General features: G+C 38.1%; 1 protein-coding gene across 1 annotated transcript in view; it reads right to left on the bottom strand.

Moving 5' to 3' along the window:
- Positions 1 to 21,471, bottom strand: part of LOC144634531 (uncharacterized) — a 58,117-nt gene extending 36,646 nt beyond the window's left edge. Inside the window, 17 exon segments of the mRNA XM_078493506.1 lie at positions 5,144 to 5,228; positions 5,531 to 5,766; positions 6,275 to 6,406; positions 6,640 to 7,250; positions 7,570 to 7,765; positions 8,605 to 8,895; positions 9,698 to 9,912; positions 11,884 to 12,043; positions 12,634 to 12,930; positions 13,533 to 13,829; positions 14,254 to 14,447; positions 15,982 to 16,135; positions 16,556 to 16,637; positions 17,832 to 18,073; positions 18,916 to 19,047; positions 19,386 to 19,424; positions 20,980 to 21,471. Coding sequence (XP_078349632.1) covers positions 5,144 to 5,228; positions 5,531 to 5,766; positions 6,275 to 6,406; positions 6,640 to 7,250; positions 7,570 to 7,765; positions 8,605 to 8,895; positions 9,698 to 9,912; positions 11,884 to 12,043; positions 12,634 to 12,930; positions 13,533 to 13,829; positions 14,254 to 14,447; positions 15,982 to 16,135; positions 16,556 to 16,637; positions 17,832 to 18,073; positions 18,916 to 19,047; positions 19,386 to 19,424; positions 20,980 to 21,016 — 3,400 coding nt within the window. The 5' untranslated portion in view covers positions 21,017 to 21,471.
- Between the last annotated feature and the right edge of the window lie 2,695 nt (positions 21,472 to 24,166).

The following is a 24,166-nucleotide window of genomic DNA, read 5'->3' as shown; positions in this document are numbered from 1 at the left end:
CCCATTGGTGTAGCGGTGCAATATTAACCGTTCCCTTCAGCGTGCACCTCAGTTCTAGGTCTTTCGACGGTAAAACACCACGACTACAGTTCAAATGTCGCTTCTTGCTCCCGCGCCGAACGCACCGAACACAGATCGCATGGATGCCTGGTTTTTCGCAGCCAGTCAAGCCACAACGTTTGAGCTATCCAGCTTAACGGTTTACCGACGCTCTTTACTTTGGATTGAATTCCGCGCCTTCTAATCGGTGAGAATAGTTCAACTTTGGTTTTGTTTGTTCTTTTGTTCTGGTTGCTTTAGGCCATCGTGGTTTGCCGCATGCATTTTACATAGATTCTGGGTTTATTTCTTGGTCTTGTTCCGCTCTGTGGTAGTAGAGTTTTTTGGCTGAGCTTGCTCAGGTTCGTTTGTAATATTTTCATCGCGGCCACGTTTTCACGGCTGAGTTTTTGCATATTTTTTTTTTCTCACACCCTCCAAATTCTGGCGAAAACCAAAGGTTTGTCAAAGATAAAGCTAATTAGCTTCGGGTCACCTTGTAGTTATTGTGGATTTTGGCACTTTTGTCACAGCGTGTTTTGTTTATTTGGGTACGCGTTGCAACTCTGAATGGCCTCGGGCCGTTTGTCAGTGTGTTTTGTTTATTTTAGAACGCGTTGTAGTTCTAAATGGCTTCGAGCCTCTTGTCGAGTGTGGTTCGTTTATTTGAGAACGCGTTGTAACTCTGATTGACTTTGGGTCCTTATTAGAGTGTGTTTTGTGTATTTGAGAACGCGTTATTGCTCTGATTGACTTCGGGTCCTTTGTCAGAGTGTGTCTTGTTTATTGGAGAACGCGTTGTTGCTCTGATTGACTTCGGGTCTCTTGTCAGAGTGTGTTTTGTTAATTTGAGATGCGTTTTTGCTCTGATTGACTTCGGGTCCTTTGTCAGAGTGTGTTTTGTGTATTTGAGAACGCGTTATTGCTCCGATTGTCTTCGGGTCCTTTCTCAGAGTGTGTTTTGGGTATTTGAGAACGCGTTATTGCTCTGCTTGACTTCGGGTCCTTTGTCAGAGCGTGTTTCGTTTATTTGAGTACGCGTTGTTGCTCTGATTTCAGAGTATGTCTTGTCTATTTGAGAACGCGTTGTAACTCTGATTGACTTCAGGTCTTTTGTCAAAGTGTGTTTTGTTTATTTGGGAACGTATTGTTTACTTGGATTGGCTCAGGGCTTTTTGTTTTTGTAAGGATATGCTCTGTTTGTTTTGATGTCTTTGTTAGAGTACGCTCCTACTTGAGCGGGTACGCATTTTTCATCCGTTTGGCTCTGGTCTCTTTGCCAGAACGTTATGGTTTACTCGAGACTCCGTTTGCCTTCATACCTTTTGTCGGAGTTTGTATTTGTTGAATTGTCTGGAGGGTTTCAGGGTTGTTAGCACCGGATGCTTTAAATGGTATACCAAACTTTTTCTTTCTTTGCCTCACGGGCATCTCGCTTTCCTGCATTTGCCTCGTGTTCGCTCCGTTTCGGACGTAAGGTGCGCTGTTTCCTGACCGGGTCTCCCACCCTTAACCCGGGTTTGTTATTTCCAACCGTCAGTTTGGTTCAAATCTGTATGTTTTGAGCTTTGACTTTTCTATTCTCAAAGTAAAGTTTTCCTCTCGCCGTTTTTTCCGCTTCTTAGAAGTGTCAGTTGTTGAGTTTGTTAAAGCCATTCCAGCGTCGTGCGAGAGTGTTCTCAGAAGTTTTTTTTATCGTGATTTGTATTCAAATGGGTTAGGGTCTTCGGAGACCCGGTCAGGAGGTGGCTGTGGGTTGTCTGGAGTTCTGAGGCTAGAAGGGCGTTTACGTAACGTGATGTGCTCCCGAGAATTATTTCGATAGGGAAGGCATGTGTAATTGATGCCAAAGAAGGAGGCGAGTGGGTCTCTAACGCCCAAGTGAGATAGGTTAGTGGCATTATTTGAAACTGCTCCATATGAGGTGGTTACTAAACTTTGCCGGAGAACGTAATTTCTGTATTACGTAAAGTTATTCATGACCAATTTGTATTATGGGTCGTGCATTCCTTTAGAATTTTTCCTGTCGAGGTTAATTGTAAGCAGCTTCAAACTGTCAGGCAAAACGCGTTGGACTTTGAAATTTTTTACACACCCTTCCTTCTCTTTAAATAGCTTCTTTGTTAAACGAAGGGAGTGAATTTTACCTAGTGTTTTTAGAACGTTTTTGGGAAGGGGAGGGGTTTTTTGTAAGGTTTGGAGAGAGGGGGGTGTTTTTGGCCTTTTCGGGTGCTTAGGCTTGGTAGAACGTAGTAAAGAGGGTGGCGAAACCGGAGTGTCGCTCTCCATATCTTAGCCATATAACAATGACAGCAGAAATAATATAGTACTATTTTTACACATAGTGTAGCCGCTAAGTGTATTATCCGACGTGCAGCTTATTTACGCTGGCATCGAATTTTGATGTCATATCTACAGACAATAGAATTATACATGCAGAACTGACGTCATTTCTACAGATAATAGGACAGATAAAAGCATCTTGTAAACGTCGCCTTTTCTCGCCTTGCTAGTTTGTCGTGCTTGTCAGTGAGAGAGATCGAAGCGATGGCGGAACGATTCGCCACAGAAACGGAAAGCGATTTAGAAAAAAACTACTTAATGATTAGGACGCCAAAAACACAAAACGAGTATTAAAACGAAGACAGCTCTAAGAGTTCTAAACGACTACCCGAAAGAGAAGAAGATAAGCGAGCTTCAAGAAAAGGAAGCAATTGGCCAGGGTCCTAAAAGTAATTTTCGCCGAAGCTCGGAAAGCAGACGGAACTTCTTATTCCAAGAGCACCATCAGCATTAGATTTGGACTTAACAGACACTTTATGTCCACATGAGGCTTCAATATTAATCAAAGGTGCTTTGTTAGCCCACTCGTGAATGAGAATACTAAATGTATTGGTGTAGAGCTATGAAATGATTCTGTCTTTTTGTGAGCGGCATATTAGTATAGAAGTTGTTTGAAGGGAGATATGATCACGTTGGTTCCTTGTGTTTACAGCGGACGCGGGTAATCCATTCATTTTTTTTTACGACAATCTATTTTACAATTTTATACGACGTCTTTTTTTTTCTTTCTCCTTTTTTTATGAATCTATTAGAGATGCAAATCAAGTACTATACAGTACATTATTAAAAGGCAACAAAATTCGTCAGTTTGGCGATCTTTTTTTTGGATAAATTATTTACGTATCATGACTATCGATTATCGTACAATACGCTTGGAACTATAAAACATTCAGAGACTGCTAAAATTGGACTTTATTCATACAATTGTCCTGAAATCAACCTTTTAATACCCAACACAGTCGCAGTCCACAGTTCGTGCCTGCAAAATTGAAAACTTTCATGAAAACACGGAATATCACTAGTGCTTCGAAGATTTTCATATTTTCTCTAAGATTATTTCTTCTATTTGTCATGTGAAATTCTTAAGAGCTATAAATCGAGCCATTCGAATAGGTTTTATACATACAAGCCATTAAACTTTGAACCTACGGTATCGGTCAGCGCGATAAGAACGTTACAAAGAAACTTATATGCTAATTTTCAGCGCAAATGACACGCAAGTCGAACTGGTCTAGCGGTTAAGCGTTTGGACTTCAAAACCATAGTTGATGTTAAGGGTCGCCGGTTCAAACCTCAGAGGGGTGAAACAAAAAGTTACAAAAAAAAACAAGGAAAATTAATTTATAATTTAAAGCATAATTTAGTATTCATAAATTAAAGTTAACAGCCCATAATTTAATGGATAAATTATTATTCATAAATTAATGTTAACAGCCCATCGACCGACCGACTGACCGAGTGAAAATTTGCATATCACTTTCCATAACCATACTCGTTTCATTACATTCACGAGTAAAAACGACCCGGAATTTAACGAGGTCAACCAAATTTTTTAGCGCGAAATGTGTTGATTTGAAACGACAATGACTTGCCAAAGATGAACACTCCCCGCCGATATGCAAAGAAGTTAAAAGCTGTACGTTAGAAGAGTATTCGACGTAAACACTCCTGTAATGATGCAAAGAAAGTTTTTTTTTCCAGGTGATGCTGTACTTTTTACCTGTTAAAAATTCTATATGTCACTTTCATGAGTTTTGAAACGTTTTCTAGCCGGTGTGTGGTTGTCATTAAAGTTGTTTACAAACGTGTCTTTAGGTGGGTTTTCTTTTGTCGCCATCGAAAGACATTTTAGTGTGCATTTGTGGTTGGCACTTTTGAATGTCTAATAAAACAATAATCGGATTTGGTTTTCGCATGATAGCGAAATTATCAAGGCCTTGGTTTATATTATCCGCGGTGGAAAACACAAACCTCGGCCATGACAATTTTCGCTCTCATGCTCAACCTCATCTAGTTATAATTATTATTTATTGTTCGCTGTGAGGAAATAAAAGGTTCACCGAAGTGAAAGAACCAGTTGTTTTAAAGCTATTGTTTTCCTGCTCCATATTGAGGGGTCTATATTCGAGGTACTTTTTTCTCTTGGTCGTTCTTTGTTTTAGAGACTGGTGTGTTTCACAGGTTCTTATACCGGCTGTGGATAGGCCGAAATAAACACCGTTAATTTATAAATAATTAAAAGAACCGATTAAAATGAACTTCTATATTTTTAAAAAAATTCTGCCTCAAATCTGTCAATCAATTATTTAAAGTTCTAACTTCTGTTTCCCCCAACTGGCAGAGAAATGAAACGAAATCGGGCACTTTAAAACGACGCAAAAATAAAACACAATTTGATGAAATAAGCTCACAGACATTTAGCTCAACAACTTTGGTTCTTGCACATTATTCTCGTGAATCTTAAAAACATTTGGCTTCGTTTCATACAAATCTGGAAGTTTGTCGTTTCAGTTTCATCCCTCGCCTTTTTCTTAGGGCTTCGAGACGTTTCCGAAGGTTTCTCGGTTCCAGATAACGCAACAGCTGACGGCGTATTTTAAATTGCAAATGTCACCACAAAACAAAAGACACATCCATTGCAGTGGAAAAATCGCCCATGCTCTTAATGTGAAAATTTTCTGCGAAGGGATTGAGGCAGCGATGTTCTGGTGTTCTGATTTTTTTCTTTTGTATAGCTTCAGAAATGTTCGCATCGTGTTACCTGGGCAGCTTCCTGCAGTAATTTCCACTTGATCAATGGCGACATCTCCTGTATACGAACTTCCAGTTATTCCTTCAAATGTAATCTGCAAACCCAAATTTTAAATAGTGTCATTCTTTTCCCGTAGTATTCCTACCAAAGGCCTAGAAACCGAAAGTATGGATCAACCTCGTTCGCAAGGTTTCTCTCTCTAGCCGCCACCGGGGCGAGTGAATGTGGCTCTGGGGATGGATGGATAGAAGGATGGATAGACGGATGGACGGATAGACGGATGGAAGAATCGATGGAAGGATGGATGGAAGGATGGATGGATGGATAGATGGATAGATGGGTGGAGGGATGGAGGGAGGGGAGGGAGAGAGGAAGGGATAAATAAATATCACTCACCTCACTATCCAGATATACGTTTCGTTTCACTATCACCCAGCTGTTACCCTGATTTCCAGACACGTTAAATATTGTTTTATTTCCATTGTAGACTTTGAGAGCTCCTGCTGAAGACCCATACATATGAAAGTAAAATGAAAGACACGACTGTTTTTCACTCTTTGTAACTGTGACCAGTAGTTTGGCGTTTTCTCCAGGTTTTCTCGGGTAAGACGTCTCAATGTACATATAATTTCCTGTAGTGATTAAAAAGATTCATCTCATTAAGGAGAAAAAGTAATGTTCTCTCAGTATCAGGTACTTAACAGTGGCTGATAATTTATGGCTAAACACTAAATGGTTTGTAGTCGTATCATTCAGAAAGTATTATTTTGCTCAATTGTTAGCTTGTTTTTTGTTTGTTTACTTGTTCCCCTGTTTTGTTTTGTTTTGTTTTTGTTTTTTTTCATAAAAGAGCATTGCACTGCATTGGTCACGTACTCCATCAAAAGAGCTAAAAGCATCTGAAAGTTCTTAGGGTACCAGAGTGAAGGAAAGGGAAAAAGAAACATAATTTAATTAAGAAATTACGTTTTCACAGATAGTCATCGTGGCAACAAAACTTACATTGGGAACATGTATTATTATTATTTTTTTAAAAATTGATTATCTTTTGATTTTCTTTATTTGCCTTAAATCCTTTTTTTGCCGCAATCTTCAACACGACGAGCATAGCACTGGAAGTGGTCATTGATTTTATCTTACCTGATCCTCCTTGACCGGAACTCGGACCAGTCGAAGAGGAAGGCGTCGAACCAGAAGCCAGCGTCCAGTCAAAATCATCAGAAGTCGATTGATTCCATCCGTCACACAATCCGTTTTCGAAGTTACACCAGACTTAAAAGAGAGATGAAGATGTTGCATTAAGAATCCATGTTCCCATATTTACCCTTGCACGTAGTGTTCCTTTCTAATTACCCAGAATTGTCCGCCTACGTTGGCACTCATTGTCTAGAAAAACATACGGTTATTACGTATGTCTATCTACCGAAATCTATAAACCCAGTGCCTTTTTTGATCCAGTTAAGTCAGATAGATGGTTGCTGGTAAAAATGGTATTTTCCCCTTACCTAATGCCGAAGACGACTGATTCTGCGGTGATAGAGTTGGCGGATCGACAGGTGGAACGACAATGTACATATTTGACGAAAGCCATGATTTGAATTGTCTAACTTTAGAGTACACACCATACTTTCCGGGCCGAGCACATCCGTAACCCCAGCTGGTGGTTCCTTCAAGATACCACGTGCCATTTAACTCACACACCAATGGCCCACCACTGTCCCCCGAACAAGTATCGACCCCGCCTTCATCTAAACCAGCACAGAGCATCGAATCATCGATTCTGCCAGAATATGCACTTTTGCAACGTTGTTTTGACACCAGTGGCACAGATGCTTGCATGAGTGAATTTGGTTGAGAGCCTCCAGAAGATAGGCGTCCCCAACCAGTTATCCAACATTTCTTGTTAATGTTGTCAAAAGGGAGCTGACATGTGGTATCCGGCAAACAAACACGCCCAATTCCTTCTCCAAGATCAGCAGGACTCACGAGATTAAGTAGTGCAATATCATTGCTGTGTGACATTGGCGTTTTGAAATTCTCGTGTACAACGATTTTTGCAACTCGGATGTCTTGTTCTGTTCCTACACTACCACTTGTTCTGTAATGGGCTCCCAACCTGACAAATTTAGAAAATACCATGCGAGTTATTTCGGCATTGACTTTAGTTCTCATTTTTTTTTCTGACCCTTGATGTTCAAAGCCTAGTTATTTTAATAATTCTTAAAACCTTCGCTAGACATGGTCTGACTAATTGACTATTCATTGTTACCAAATAGAAAGCACTATTATAAAAGTTCTCTATTTTAGGCTGTTTTTAATATTCTTCTTGTCCTTCACATCTTTATTTCTAAAAAATTCAATCCAATCTTTGCCATTGGTGATAAATAGAGCATTTATGATTTAACTTTAATATAAAAAAAATTAATACTAGATACCTTATTTTGATACTAGAGGGTTGTCTCCTGTTAACACAATGAGCTGCAGTCACTACCCAGTATGGATCCACTAATGATCCGCCACAAAACTGGTTTCCATAACTGTTTATTAGCATTGCCTGCCATGGCCAGCTGTTGATTTTTGCGACTGTGCCACCAACGATTCGGGTCGTACTTGGTCGAACGCCGCAAATCACTAAAACAAGAAATAAACCGCAATCAGCTGTAAAATTAAACTTGTATTAAGCGTTCAGCTTTGGAAAATGGGCAAAGAAAAACCGCTAAAAACAGGTTAAGCGTTTAACACAGGTTCATCGACCATATTCCGTAGAAGCCACCGATCTTCTAGGTCTTTATAGAAAGATTTCCAGAAAAAATACATTGAATAAGTTTGCTCAAGTGTTTTCGCATTAACATAGGATAAACACATGAAAAAAAAAAAAAAACAATGATAATAATTAAAAACAAATAAACCCCCACCCACACAAAAAAAAAACAAGACATACCCAAGCTTGGACCTTGTAAATAATTAGTGACCACGTTAAGGTTCCATGTCTACTGCTCCACATGGAAAAGATTAAACATCTCCTTTATTTGTACACAACATTGTTCTTTAATTAAATGATCAAGTTATGATTTTGAGTGGTAAAAAATGTTCAATTCATAACAATTGAAACATTTTTATATCGGGAGGTCAGAATTCGACGTTACCTAAGCCTGGGTTCTTACTCCAACGATTGTGTATATATATTACTATCTTTTCATTCAGTCTTTTTATATTAACAATTTTTTACAACTTTGCACCGTTTTTCTTGGCTTTTGTATCTTTTGTAATCAATTCCGAATTTATGGGTTTTTTTTTACTTTTCATTTTTTAAGGTATTTTTTAACCAATATTGATCAGCACCATAAAGTTAACTTATCAGCTTGATGTTATGCAAATTTTTCATTCATCATCATCATCCCATCATCATCATCATCAGCATTAATATTATGATGATGATTATTTATGTCCTTAATGCAATCGTTTTATACCTTTCCTTGTAGTAACGACACTTTCTAAGCTCTTGTATGGTTGTCCAGTGTAATCGACGCCAAAAACAACAACACGATACTTTGTTGAAGGTTTCAATCCTTGAATATCTGTAGAAGTAGTGTTTCCCGGAACAGTTTCTATGGCCAGTGGGACGTCTTCGATACTTTTCACTACAATTATGTGAAACTTTGCGCGATGGTTAACGAATGCATCAAGCCTCTTCCAGTGGAGTTTTAAGCCGGTGGAGTCAGCGTTAAGGATTGTTAAATTCCAACCCAATACCGGTGTGGCTAAGTAGACATTTAGACAACATATTTTTTTAAAAAATAATAATACCGGCTATAACGCAGTTTGCCTTAGGCAGCATTTGACAAGAAGCAGTAGTAGCAGCAGCAGCAGCAGTAGTAGTAGCAGCAACAGTAATAGCAGCAACAGTAGTAGTAGTAGTAGTAGTAGTAGTAGTAGTAATAGTAGGAGGAGGAGGAGCAGTAGCAGTAGCATTAGTAGTGGTAGTGGCAGTGGTAGTGGCAGTGGTAGTGGTAGTGGTAGTGGTAGTGGTAGTGGTAGTGGTAGTGGTAGTGGTAGTGGTAGTGGTAGTGGTAGTGGTAGTGGTAGTGGTAGTGGTAGTGGTAGTGGTGGTGGTGGTGGTGTTAGTGGTAGTGGTTGTGGTAATGGTAGTGGTAGTGGTGGTGGTGGTGGTGGTGGTGTAAGTGGTAGTGGTAGTGGTAGTGGTAGTGATAGTGATAGTGGAAGTGGTAGTGGTAGTGGTAGTGGTAGTGGTAGTGGTAGTGGTAATGGTAGTGGTAGTGTTAGTGGTAGTGGTGGTGGTGGTGGTGGTAGTGTTAGTGGTAGTGGTAGTGGTAGTGTTAGTGTTAGTGGTAGTGGTAGTGGTAGTGGTAGTGGTAGTGGTAGTGGTAGTGGTAGTGGTAGTGGTAGTGGTAGTGGTAGTGGTGGTGGTGGTGGTGGTGATGGTAGTGGTAGTGGTAGTGGAAGTGGTAGTAACAGCAGCAGCAACAGCAGCAGCAGCAGTCGTAGCAGTGGTAGTAGAAGTAATACTTGTGCTAGTGGTAGTAGTAGTTTTTGCTAACATACCTGACATGAGATCCTTCTTCAAAATGCCGAACTTCATTTTGATAATGCTGCTTGAAGCCGTTGTAGATACTCGAATGGAAATATTATTTGAGATACCAAAATTAACATCCGCGAGAATTTCTGGAGAAAACGTTGCAGTACAGCCTCGGTGAGAGAGAACGTCAGCGGAATTTCCATCTGTTATTGTGACATAGTCCCAGAAATGGTGACCATATCTATAAGAAAAATAATAATAATAAAATAATATAATTTTTATCAGTGTGGGCCAGAGGGGGACTTCCTTTGTTTAACGACTCCAAAATGCGTCATAGCGATGTTGGGCAACCGAGTGTGTGCAGTAGCTATTGAATTTCTGCTAAGGGCATAGTGAATAGCTTGACTAAGTTCTTTGTTTAGTTCGCATGTTTTGGTCTTGATCGTACACAAAACACAAGTCAGAAAATAACACAATTTGATGAAAAATCGTGCCACAATGTTCATGGGATGTAAAAATAAACAAATCTCACAACTCTGTTTCAGAAAAATCGAAAAAATAAAGAAAAATGTTAATATTGACGATTTTTGGCCAGACCTTCCTGTAATTATGACGTTGCCATGGCAACGTCTAATATCATGGCCACATGGTAGCATACCACAATTTCCGCAAGGGAAGTATAAACAGCCACTGAAAGCTTTAGCATTTTAGAGTAAATCCTCTTTTTCCAAAGAAACCCTTATGAGGGGGGGGGGGATGGGGCATGCCTCCACCCCCTCATCCCTCCTTGTATGACTGAGGGTACAGTCGCACTTTTTCATGGTGGCTCGTGTTTGTTTAAATTTTCCCGTCTTTGACATTCTATTGCAGCCACACCAATAATGTTGTGGTTAAAATAGTACAACTTTGTAAAGGTTTTACCAGTAATCAAGCTCAAGTCACCGTGATGTTAAAAATCGTTGCCATGGCAACGACAAAACTGGTCAAAGATACCTTATTTTTTTACCGTTTTAGGCTAATAACTTAAAAACTAAACGGTGAAAGTTTTTGTTTTTTACATATTTTAAAAATTCTGTAGGTGGGGTTTCCAGCCACCATAAATTTATGAAAAAAATAACGTAGGTGCGAATGCTACCTACATATTTTTTCAATTTGCAAAAAATCTTCATTTTGTCGGTGAGATGAAAATTTTAAAAAACAAGACATTTCACCGAGTAGTTCTAGAGTTATTTGCGTCAGAAGGTCCAAAATAGGGTATCTTTGATCGCAATGAGCTCGATTTGTTCATTGGTAAAACTTGTACAAGTCTGTACTAAAAGATTTTCCTAATCAATATTGATATAGCCGCCGATATCCAACGCGCGCTCGTGGAATGATGGTTAATTATTATATAAACTGCAGCGAGTGGTAGCAAAACCAATAAAAATAGTATCACACGTGTTTGGATAAAAATGATATCCACACTTGTTTGATATATTTTTTGACCAATCATCTCACAGACTTTGCACTGTTTCAATGCTACATGAGTCAAAGTTAATCATTTAATCATTTTAATCATTTTTCGAAAATTTTTCGGAAAAGTTCGGAAAACATTCGAAAACATTTTGAAAATCTTTGGAAATCTTCGTGAAATTGTCGGAAATCTTCGTAAAATTGTCAAAAACATCGCAATTAGTAGGTTTTTTTTATTGTTGTGCTCACCTATAATTAATTGTAAAACAACACAACATACATTAAACACCAGGCATGAGACCTGTTTGAAACTGACACCTAATGTGACCAATGCAATAACAAACATGTTTAGGTAAAACGTGTTTCGTTGAAACATTTTAATTTTAAACATGTTTTGGGTTTAATGTGGACACGGCTTAATCCCTAAATGTTATTCTCAGCCCTAATACTTTTATTAAAGGTAACCCTACACTAAGAAATGAGCCATTTATGTAACCGTTTAGACTAAAACCCAATTTTAGTACGCAGTTTGCAGTGTAAAGCTCAAAGCTTAACCGTCATTTAAGGTTGCATAGGCTTAGTATTAGGATTACAATAAATATTTGCACAGAACCTTAATGCAACTTTAAAACGAGAGTAATGATTATTGGAACCAATAGAACTGATCTTAGGGTCCCAATTTAAACCTGCTGTTGTTTCAACTGGCTCTCAATAAAGTTACAAATCCAAGTAGAAGATGTATTGGATCCGTTTACCTTACCCGCAATTATTATGTATTACTTGTACGAAGATCAACGCAACAGCTTCGTGTGAAAGAACATTCTGAAGTGTCCAGTTGCATCGGCTTTTAGACATATAACCTGTATTTGTCGCTTTAAAGTCTATTTCGCCAAAGGGTTCTTTTAAATTGATGGAGCAGCCTTTAAGATAAAGCAAGAGAATAAATTTAATACTGACAGAACGAAAAAAAATCACTTATCCCATCTACCTACTTACCTACCTACCTACCTACCTACCTACCTACCTACCTACCTACCTACCTACCTACCTACCTACCTACCTACCTACCTACCTACCTACCTACCTACCTACCTGCCTGCCTGCCTGCCTACCTACCTACCTACCTACCTACCTACCTACCTACCTACCTACCTACCTACCTACCTACCTACTTACCTATACTTACCTCACTCCCTTTCTGCCTACACTGTACATGCCTACTGTCGTGACAAATTAATATGGCCGCGTTTTAATTTCATAAAAAAAGATCATTTTATTTCAAAAAGAAACTTTATTTCACATATTAAAAAAAGGTAAACACGTGGATAAAAAGATTAAGAATGAAATGATTATTATAAGAATTAATAATAATAATAATAATAATAATAATAATAATAATAATAATAATAATGATAATGATAATAATAATAATAATTACAATAATAATGATAATAATAATGAAAACAAGTAATTTTCTTATTAACAAAAAAGAATAACAACAATAACCTACCTGTGGTCGCGTAATAATCTTCCGACATTGGTCCTACTCCCTTGGACGTTAAAGCCGCCACCATGACAATGAAAGGCTGCCCTGGATAAAGACCTTCTAATATAAAACGCGTAGGGAAGGGACTACTGGTGTTGACGCTTTTAAATGGAGAAAAGTGGTCGTTTTCTTTGTAGTAGATCGTGTACCCTAACAGCTTGCCATTGGCGTAGTACTGGGAAAGCGGGTTCCACTGCACTAGGAGGCTGGATGTAAATTCAACGCTTTTCACTTGCAGGCCAGAAGGTGCTCCACTGGGAACTGAAAAAAAGAAAGAATAAAGCAGTATTAAATCAAAGTTTTAGTGTAACTTCTTCTGCTGCTATGTTTTTTTTTTCCTTTTATTCAAATAAAGAAATTAAATAGTATCCACGCAACTTTAAATAAAATTTTGCTATGGTATATCTAAAATATTAAGGGCATGCTCTTCCTACAACTTTAAGAATTTTGCTGAACTTTAGTGTTTTACAAGTCTAATATAATGCAAATGAAAGGTAAAAACTTTCATTGTCATCATTACGGAAAAGAGATAAGAGATAAGTTATTATACTCATTTTTTAACCAAAATAATAATCCGGACAATATATCGATTGGAAACCATACTCTTCCTGCACTACCATTTTCGTTTTCATATGCACAAAATATCAAATAATTTATGACCATTTAAATTAAGATTTTACAACATTTCAATCGATCAATTACTAGAATTAAAAAGTTTTAGGCAAGTGTTGTAAAACTCATTTAATTACGATTTAGAAATGCTGCTTTTCGTCACTGGAAGGACAGTCAAGTGTTTGTATATTTTTGAGCTCAAAGTAGACATATGTAGTTGTTTACATGATTTGTTTTGTACTGTTACTCACCCCCTTCCTCGGTCATTGCCAATACATTTTGACTTTTCAACTGAGTGCCATTGCCATTTACAATCACGACACTAACAATGTACTCTGTGTAAGCATGAAGGTACGTTATCTCAACTGTTGTTGTATTTGCAGGCACTATTTTGCCAGCTGAAAAGCTGCTGCTGTTAGCTTTTCTGGCAAGGGCAACGTAAAAACGCACTTCTCTATTAAGTAGATTGGTCGGGTTGCTCCAACTTATCCCGATGCTTTTCGTGGTTGTGTTTATAACGGACACGTTCCAGTCGGCCATAAAGGAAGCTGCAGTATGTCAAAGTAAATCCAGTTAGAATAAAAGGGCTCAAGGAGCCTACGTCTAAGTGTAACAGGTTAGCTTTAATGTGAAAATTTTAAGTATAAGCAGAATTTGTTTTCACTCCTTCCCTATTAAGCGATCGGTCACTTTAGTTGAGCGTTTTGGACCTGATATGAAATTGTCACAATCTTGTTTCGTGTTGTGCGTCAGTTTTGAGGAATCTTTTCCCTAGCTACAAAATTACTTATCTAATTTGAAGGAGACAAGTAGTGCGTATCTGTGAACAAATTCTGCCTGTTTAAGGTCTTGCAGCATGGTTTTCGGTGTGGTTTCTTGCATTTCTTAGCATTTTTGTGGTAAGTTGCCCCATTTACTTATATCCAGTAATAAAAAAAAGTTTAAAATATTTCAGTTCCTCCTTTTCCTTACCTGAATCTAGGCCTTGTTCCAACGTGGCGTAATCAAGTTTGACATAGCTCCAGTTGGACACAAGATATACTTGTATTGTGGTATTTTTGGATTTTCCAAATGGAACTTCTTGAAAGCTCTTGTTAAAGGAAGAATCCAATCCAAGAAGTGCAAAGACTTCTGTCTCATTTGCGTCATACATTTTGACGTACTCGCTGCAGGACAATATGAAAGACTTCAGTCAGTATTTATATACCTTTTAGAGGGATTACCGTCTAGTACAATTTCAGCCAGCTAGCGAAAATGAATTGGACGGACTGCAGTTTAGTCTTTTTTGGCGGATCCGCAGAACTTCAAGGCTACAAGAAGTCGATATGATCCTTTAAAATGACTTCACTTCAAACATCTTCAAAGCTAACAAACTTCATGCAAGTGTTGTGTTTTGCTGCGACAGTATCGGTAATTTGGTGTTGTGCATGTTGTGGTTAAATTCTATCTTTGGTGTGTAAAAACTTCCTTTTGTTTCAGATTACATTATGATAATCAATATGAGACAATGCTTAATTACTTAAATTGCTTAATAATTGCTTAAAGCCAGAACCTCTTTGACATGGAATTCTTCAAAACTTGCGCATCTTCATTCTTCTTTCATGTAGGTATATTTTCATCCTTCTCTCATCACCAAGAGGCTTAGGGGTGAAAGAAGCTTTAAGCTGACGTAAACTATTTGCATAGTGGCTATTTGGATTGTGCATATCAGGAATTGTTCGGTTGTACTAGAAGCGCCATGAGACCTTAATCAACTGTTTGTGTCTTGCGGACGCCAAAAACACATAAGTGAAAATACAAGCTAAAACTTAACGGAACTGTGTAACCGCTTAACTATAAACTTTGTAACCGCATTGTAAGGAAACAACACGACGGCAATGGGAAGGTTAACTAAACACAACGACAGTTATAAATCATGGTTTATTACTTTTTATCCGTTTTCTGCAAAACTACAACGAAAGTTAGTGCTTGGAATCTACAGTTCGAAATAGATGACGACTGGTACATTTACCCATAATTGGTCGGCGCTTATAAAAGCACGTAAAAGCCGAGCATACGCACTGTTTCCATTTTCTTTTCCTTACGGTTGTTTGATCGCCGCTTTTACATGTTTAGCTGGCGTGATATTCGAACTAAAGTGGATGCAAAATATATAGTTTGAATTTCTTTATCATTTATGTTTGCATCAGAAGATTGATTTCTAGGTTCCTTTTTGCGCGAATCGGGAATATTGCAAGACTTGGTCTCTCTCGCAAGGGCTTTAATTGTCAATGCACGAGTTTTTGTGCGTCTCGTATCTATCTAGATGAATTATTTACATTAGACGGTTTATACGGCCAGTGAAATGGAACTGAGCATATCAAAGGAGAATGCGGATACAATACCATTTTACTGTTCTTAGCCATTTTGTTTCATTCATACAGAACCCCAAGAAAAGTTTATCATTGCGTATAATTTATATTTCACGCTTTCCTCGTTGGTATATTTTTTCAAATACTGGGATTTCAACGAAGGTTATTGCCTTTAAAAAAATTCTTATTTGCCAGTCTATTTATTTGTGTGTTGTGGAGTCGGAATGGCGTAAATTGCAATTTCGAAGGGACTTTATGCTGGACTTTCTTTTCTTAAAAGCATTTCTTTAAGATCAGAATTGGAATAAGTTTAATGACAACAATAACAATGAACGCAGCAAAAACATACCTGCGGGAGTGAAAGTATACTTGGCTGATAGAAACAATGGTCACTGCCATTGCTTCTGAATTCCGTTCAATTATCCAGGTACAGTATGGATCGAATTTACTAGTGTGTCTGATATCCAGTCTTCCAAATGATTGGTTTACTTTCTGAGTGCAACCTAAAGGAAAATAATGCACGTGACCAATCTAATAATTAAACATAAAGAGACTCAAATAATATTAACAACCAAACCTTTACTTAGCTTCTAGGTTCCAGTCATTTAGTGCAAAGACGATTTGAGTGAGTGTTGACACACTTTATTGCACAATAAAAATGACTTTTGATGAAAGATTACGAACGTTTTTAGTTTGCATTCCATGCAAATAAATTTAGGAACGCAACGTGTGATGCATAACCGAGAATATTTGGGCTATGGCACTTTCATCAAGAGAATATATGAGCTGACGTTGGAATACTTGTGCTAAAATTGTCTCTCTTTTTCTTCATCAAAATCAAAAAATGACAGAAAGTATAATACAATACCAAGATGTATCAAACATGCACGTGGGAGACAACGTGAGCATAGTTCTGGATGTACCTTGACAGATTCCGGAGTCAATAGAGACATCGTCAATGGCAATGTCACTAAAAGACGATCCCACAACTCCTTCAAATGTCACCTGGAAAATAAAAGAAAAACAAATTGTCTGTTAGGGCCGAATCGCACTAGCGGACAAATTTTGTAACAATTGGTATATTTCATCATTAACGTGTCACTTGTTACAGAAAACAAGTGCGAGTGCGTTTTTTGAGACCTAGAACTTGTCCAACATTTCAGGGAAACAAAGAAGCAGTTGTCTTATGATTGGTCCGCGTTGCACGCGCGATAGATGTTGTCAAACAATTGCAAACACAAGTGCGAACGACTTGTTGGACAAGGGCAAATTTTGTCAAAATGGACAAATCATCAAAGGGGCCGAAGTCCTGCCTCAAGGCAGGACAACTTATGACAAGTCGCATTCCCATGCCCCTCGTAATGCCAGATAACAATATGTTGTTGATTGGCTATTGTGTTTGGTCCAAATTGCACCGAAAAACAACACGCACTCAAAAGTTGTTGGGATAGTATACACCATGATGTGGCTCTCACTATCATAATCCAGCCGCAAAATCTTTTCGCGGGAGGCAAAGCTTATTTATAAGTGAAGTGTTTCGGCCAAATGTAAGAATGAAAAAAGAAAAAGTTATCTTAAGACGACTCATTATCACTGCATGAGAACACGTGTACTTTAAATGCGAATTGCTTTAGATTTTTTTACCGCGTTGTACTGCATATTTGATGTTTGCCCAAGACGACCGTGCTGAGAAATGTACAGGGATGGCAGAAGCACGTGCAGAGCTATTGTACTAATAATTACACCTTTTGTTTTCTTCAAAATGTCTCTGACTTGTCGCGACAATTTTGTTTTTGTAAAAAATGATATGAAATTTAAAACTTGTCCGCTAGTGCGATTCGGCCCTTAGTCCGTCCGTCAAACCATCCAAACATCCAATTAGCCAACTATCCATCCAACCATCCAACCCTCCATCCATCCACCCATGCCATCAGTCCGTCCGTCCGTCCGTCCGTCTTTCCGTCTTTCTGTCTTTCCGTCTTTCTGTCTTTCTGTCTGTCTGTCTATTATTTAACACAAGCTGCCTACTACTAGAGCACATGTAAATTATAACGATAATAATATAACAAAAAAATAATAATTAGAAATCATCTTATATTAAGAAAAGCAAGATTAATCTTTAAAATATATTTATATCGAATGAGTATTTAATGAAATATATCAAGGTCAATACTGGCATAGTGTATTGATACAACTTACTTTGCCCTGCAAAGTCACGGTTATCTTGGCATTAAACCATTTATCGCCTTGGTTTCCTGATTTTGTGAACACTTTAGTTTTTCCATTTAAGACATTGAGGGTATTAACTCTAATACCATACATATGGTAATAAAACGTCAAGCAAGATAACTTTCCAATGTCAGAGCTCGGCACTGAATACTCCAATTTGGCGTTATCTCCAAACCGCTGAGGTGAGGATGTCTCGATATACATGTACCTTCCTACAAGGAAATCATAAACAGCTGATACATACTGAAACAGCAAAGACTAACCAGACAAACACACGTTTTAGCAAAAAAACATGGAAGACTCGAGAGAATCGCTGTAGGCGATTCCTTGCTTCATTTTCTCAAATGACCGAGGCACGGTTATGGCTCTATAATACATGTTTATGATTTCATTATATCTGTGAGTTTAAATGTTTAATAAAACACGCTTGACAAACCTCAAACAACAACTAAAATTATTGATTACTTCATGAAAGGTGCGCGCATACGGTGCTCACGCAAGAGTTGGTGACTCGACAAGTACAGAAACTAATATACGAATAAGAAGTATATATACTAATTATGCAACGTCTTCGAGTGGCATACCGCGAAAAATCCCACGAGTGACTTATTTGTTCAGTATACACAACTAAGAGAGTTGGTGACTCGACAAGTACAGAAACTAATATACGAATAAGAAGTATATATACTAATTATGCAACGTTTTCGAGTAGCATACCGCGAAAAATCCCATGAGTGACTTATTTGTTCAGTATAAACACGAGCCTTTAATTAAAGGCGAGTGTGTATAAGAAAAATCAAGTCAAAAGTGGAATATGTACGGTATGCCACGAGAAAGCATTGCATAACTATCTTATCCCATGTCTTTACATACGTAATACAGTAATAAAGCTTGATAGTAGACGAATCCATACAACTTACAAAAAGGTACATTCTTAAAAAAACGTTAATTCTTAAAAAGGCTTTCAGCAGAAAAAAAGGTCTTCGCAAGGAGAAAAGAACGATGCATTTCTGTTCATCATAGCACAACAAAAGAAGCAGGACAGCTAACTCACCATAGCCCCCATGGTCAGATGATGGTCCTGTATCGGAGAGAGAAGGTGTCCAGCCATACTGGTTTGTCCAATCAAAGACATCCTGGTCACTTTGCCTCCATCCTGGGCATAATCCGTTATCAAAGCTACAACCTAACCACATATACAAAGTAGGATGTATAATATAAAAATGATCCGTTTTTTAATGGCTAGATAAACTGTACTGTATATAATTATAAGCATTGAATAACAGCCACCGCAAATGTACATGACTGTCGTGGTGGGCTAAACTTTCAACATATCAACTGCAGTTTGTTTATCCAGTAAAACAGGTGTACAGCAATAAGTTGTGAACAGATACCCTAAATGGACTTCAAATATGACTTAAAACTGGCGGTATGCAAACAATAGCAACTGTGGCAGCGTAGTATACACCACAGCCACAGATTCGTGAAAGAAAATTAGTGGGGACAAATGGCACATGTACTTACTGTGTTCTGCCTTGGTCAGTTGCACATAACTTATTAAAACTAAAAAGGAAAACAACGTGATTAAGTACAATCAATTAGTCAATCGGCTTTTTATTTCGCGCAATAATTCTGATAATCCAGTCCTTCAGATACTAGCTAACCAAGGATCTTAGTCATTATCTCTATATTTTTCTAAGTTTAATATCCCTTTAAGAGGCCAAAAAATAGCACTACAAGTCTTTGGTATTAAAAATTGAAAAGCGATCTCTGGTTAAAAAGCTGTTGAAACAAGCTTTCGACTTCCGATTTCAGAGCATTCTGCGACCTGAATTAATTATTTTGCTTTTCCCTCGGGGGTACTCAGGAGGTTAGAAGCACGATTCAGAAAAGAATTAATTCACGTCACTGATGCTCTGAAATCGAACAGCTACCCACAATCGGTCATATCTAACATCTTTAAGAAGAAACCACCTCCGGCAATCACAGGTATCTCCAGAAGAATTGGTAGTAAGAATGTCTTTAGATGAGCTGATCCTTCAGCCTTACACTATGGCTCCCTAGTTAAGTTTTACAGTACATCAAAGGCCTAACTGAACACCCCTTAAGACAATACGAATTAAGAAATTACGGAACTACAATCAAATGTTGTTTATACGATCCCGGTGATGCGCCGCGACTGTCCCTGGAGCTATATAGGTGAGACCGGATGATGTTTACAAACAAGGAAGAAAGAACATAATTATTGGAAACACAAAAAACTTAAAAGAAGGTTCTAACATCGCATCACATGCCTGGTTGAACGACCATTCCATTGACTTTGACAGTGCGCGCGTGATTGACAAAGGAATTTTTCGCGTTAGAAAAACTTTGGAATCCTGGCACACAGCGATTACGAACCGTGCTGACAATAATGCGAAATAATTACCAAAACAATATTCAATTTTATTTTGAACTTCGCATTAGCATTTTTACTCGCACTCAAGCATTTTTATTGTTTTTATTATAATTTTGCTTGTTTACACTTTTTATAGTATATCATTTAACATTCGCGCTTTTTATTTATTACTCGTTTAAGACTACAGAATGGTAGTCGAAAGTTTGTTTTAAACAAATTTTTAACCATAGATCGCTTTTCAATTTTTACCAAATGTCTTACCCTAGTTACTCGGCGTCTATTTTTAAACTACAAGTCTTGTCGGAGAATGACCATTTAACGCTTCTGGAGAGTGTTGCACGGCCGAATGGTTATGAGTTCAAACATATATCTGTACGTAAAGTGGGTCAAACCTGTTTAACAATCACATCAGCAGCCGGGAGGCACGCTGACTCATATACAGACAACTCTCTCTTAACGGAAACCTCAATAAGACGGACACCTCTTTAAGACGGACACCTGGTGTTGGTCCCGTCTCTGCCCTTTATCGGTCATTTTACTGTAACATAACTCTCTATAAGACGGACACTTCTCTAAAACGGACGACTGAAGCCGGTCCCAAAGGAGCAATAGGTTTTGCTAAATAATTTTTGCATTAGGTTCGACTCATGTAAAGTTTCACGTTTGGCCCGGGTCTATGACTCTTGTGCGGTTCTAAACGTAAATATTTTTTGGACTTACCTTTAATGCAAAAGAGCAATGTAGACTGTGTCTTCATTTAAATGATTTTATAATCGTGAACAGGAACGTTTATTTCACTATCCCTTCGTACACTGTTTCATGCCGTCAAGTAAGCCCAGTGTGGTTAAAAAAGAATAAGCTCGAACGGAATACGACAGGAATTTTATAAAACAAATGACAAGTGGTTCTGACGTGCATTTAATTCCTGTTTGCGACATCTACATCGAGTCTTATGGTGGATTTCCGCTCACACGTATTTTTTTTACACAATGTATGCACGACTTGTGCATACGCTCACACAAATCGTTCATACATTGTCTGTATTTTTTTACACGCACGTAAGCGCACGTAAAAAATAACGCGAAAGTAGAAATCCACCTTTATGCTGGATTTCCGCTGAAGCGTAAATGTGTATGAACGACTTGCGTAGACGTGTACGGAAGTCATTCATACATTGTCTCTAAATGTTTTCACTCACGTAAACCCCGGCCTGACCAATCGATAAAACCTGTAATCGATTATAATCGATATAAATCAATAAAAATCGATGCTAATCAGTAATCATTTGTCACCCCTACATCGATACGTTACTTGATCATTCCTACCTGTATTCGCCAGTGTACAATATATGCTCGGTTTTTCTCAGCAGGATTCCGGCCTTTAGGGACGGACTATCAATATAAGTAAACGGAGGGGATTTTTGTGGAATTTTTTTTTTTAATTGATGACCATTTGATGACGGAAAATTTTGCTAATTTTAACATGGACGATCTTCATCGATTTTTATCGACTGTCATCGATTTCCATCGATTGTCTTTTAGTTCGATTATATTTGATTCGATTCGATTTGATTTGATTTGTTTGGAAATAAGTGGTTTAGTCTAGGTAGATGCCCATTATTTCTAAAAATTAAAACCCAAACGCCTCACCAAATTGTACACTGAAGACTAAAGTCGCACTGGCAACCTTGTTACCCTGGAAACGAGGGTGCAGACATGGTAGCCTTTGACTACGCATTTTATTTTAGTGTAACCTTCCCTTTCTAAGCTTTAGCCCGATCTTCAGAAATCGTAAAAAAGGCCTCGCGAGCATCTGTTGACTAAAAGCTAGCTGTAAATAGATATATCCCGCTCGCGGTCGGTCGTTTAAGGATTGCGTTCATCTATATCCTGGGGATCTCATGTATGCTGCGAGATATCAATGTCAATCGATAGCAATCGATGCCAATTGATGTAATCATAGAAATTTTATTTGTGACTATCGATTGGACGGTGCCAATCGATATCAATTAACTAACATTTAACAATTAACTAACGTATTAATCGATATCAGTTAACTAACATACGGATCGATTGATTTTCGATCATCGACTTTGGTCAAGCCTGGGTGAACGCACGTAAAAGCTCACACGGTAGTGGAAATCCACCCTCCACTGACGCAGGAATGTCTACGTGCGTGAAAAAAAAAAAAAAAAGAAAAAACACAAATAAAAAATAAATAAGAGACAATGTATAAACGACTTGCGTACACGTACGCAAGTCGTTCAAACATTGTCTCTAAATGTTGTCACCCGTAATCGCACGTAAAAAAGTACGTGTCAGTGGATAATAAATAGTAACGTTGTTTTATTTGCCAATAAGAAACGTAGAGTAGCCATTTCGAATTTAACACAATCGTAATTACACACCCGAAATGTCAAAGGATTAACCTTTCAAAATATAAGCACCGCATGTGCGTAAACGCTGTTTTTTTTTTTTTTTATTGTTTGGATGTTTGTGGGTAAGTTGAGTTGCTATGTGTACGGCACGTACACGTGCATCCTGAAAGTAGAAAGAAATTTTCACACTGCAAAATGTTTTGCATTTCCGTTGACATGGAGCGTGCTTGCTGTTCAGTTTTTTGGCTCCCAACTGCTATTATATTGTCTAATGTGTGATCTTGTTAAAATGTCATTCAGAATGACACTTATCTTTTAGCTGCACACAGTTTCTTAAAATAGATCCTGTCACCATGGACGCCCGACATGACTCAGACAAGTGTTTGGCGGCCGGTCAAATGTTTTGTCTAAGCTCGATGTATGAAAAGAAAAGCGGACAAAAAAAAGACAAAACCAGTGGTTTAGGCTTTTAATGAGCCCGAATTATATTAAAAACCAAACATTGCTGCCACAGGAAGGTCAAAACTGATTCAATGAATCCAGAAAATGGCCTAAGTACTCGAAGATCCGCTGGAGTCGCATTGACAGATCTTCAGTTCCTACTACCAAAACATTCTCAGGAAATCGATAAGATTTAATACTCCACACTGAAACGTGATGCAAAGAATACTATGTGCACTTCATCCCGGCCTTGGTAAGCTGAAGGTTGATTAAAAAGAAATTATCGAAATTACGCAATCTTTTAGTTTTGCTGTAACAGGAGAACTATTAATTTTGTTCTGCCACCACTAGTTCAAGCGATCGCATGAGATTGAACAGGGGTTTTCCGCGTTCAGAGTAAAAGTTCAGTTTATAGGATTTCGGCTTTTTTCTAACCTATTTTTTTGTATTAACCTCTCGGAACGAATTTTCCGTATGTTAATTGATATTATAATAAAACTTGATGACTTTAGTACTAGTCCTGTAAGAAATGTATTTGTCACTGCGCGTTAGAAGTCCATCATGTTTTGGTACCCTATTTCAAACCCTGTATTGTGGTTTTTCTTTTCCTGTTGTGTTCTGGCCGGCCGTCTCGTGGCTGCGGGCTCCCCATATTGCACAGAGAGCAGAGGAGCCAAATTCGTTCGACCTTTGTAGATATCCTTGTAAATATGTTCGATCTATTTCGTAGCGCTTGTCACAAGATATCTCAGTTTGCGGTTTGAGTCGCACATTTGCGATTTAAAATTAAAATTAAAATTGTAAGGAGGCTTCGTTTCGTATACAGGCCAAAACCCTGGAACGTATTGATACTGATTGATGCAGTTTCGCTTTTTTTTTCGTGTTCCCTTTTGTCGGTTATTTATTTGAAGCAAACAAAAATAACAAAACAGGTTTTGCTTAAAATTTATACATAAAGACTTTACCAATAAACAGACTGCACGGACAGTTACTCGAGTTTCACGATCCTGCCTCTGATAATCTCAAAAAATTGTTTTTGTGCCTGCATTTGGTGATGAAAGTTTAAATCTCTTACTAAGGAGGGTAGAT

Source organism: Oculina patagonica, chromosome 13 (genome assembly GCF_052425735.1).
Source record: "Oculina patagonica isolate OP01 chromosome 13, crgOcupat, whole genome shotgun sequence".
Taxonomy (NCBI): Eukaryota; Metazoa; Cnidaria; class Anthozoa; order Scleractinia; family Oculinidae; genus Oculina; species Oculina patagonica.
The sequence above is the reverse complement of the archived record's forward strand: the minus strand, read 5'-3'. Positions and strand labels throughout refer to the sequence as shown.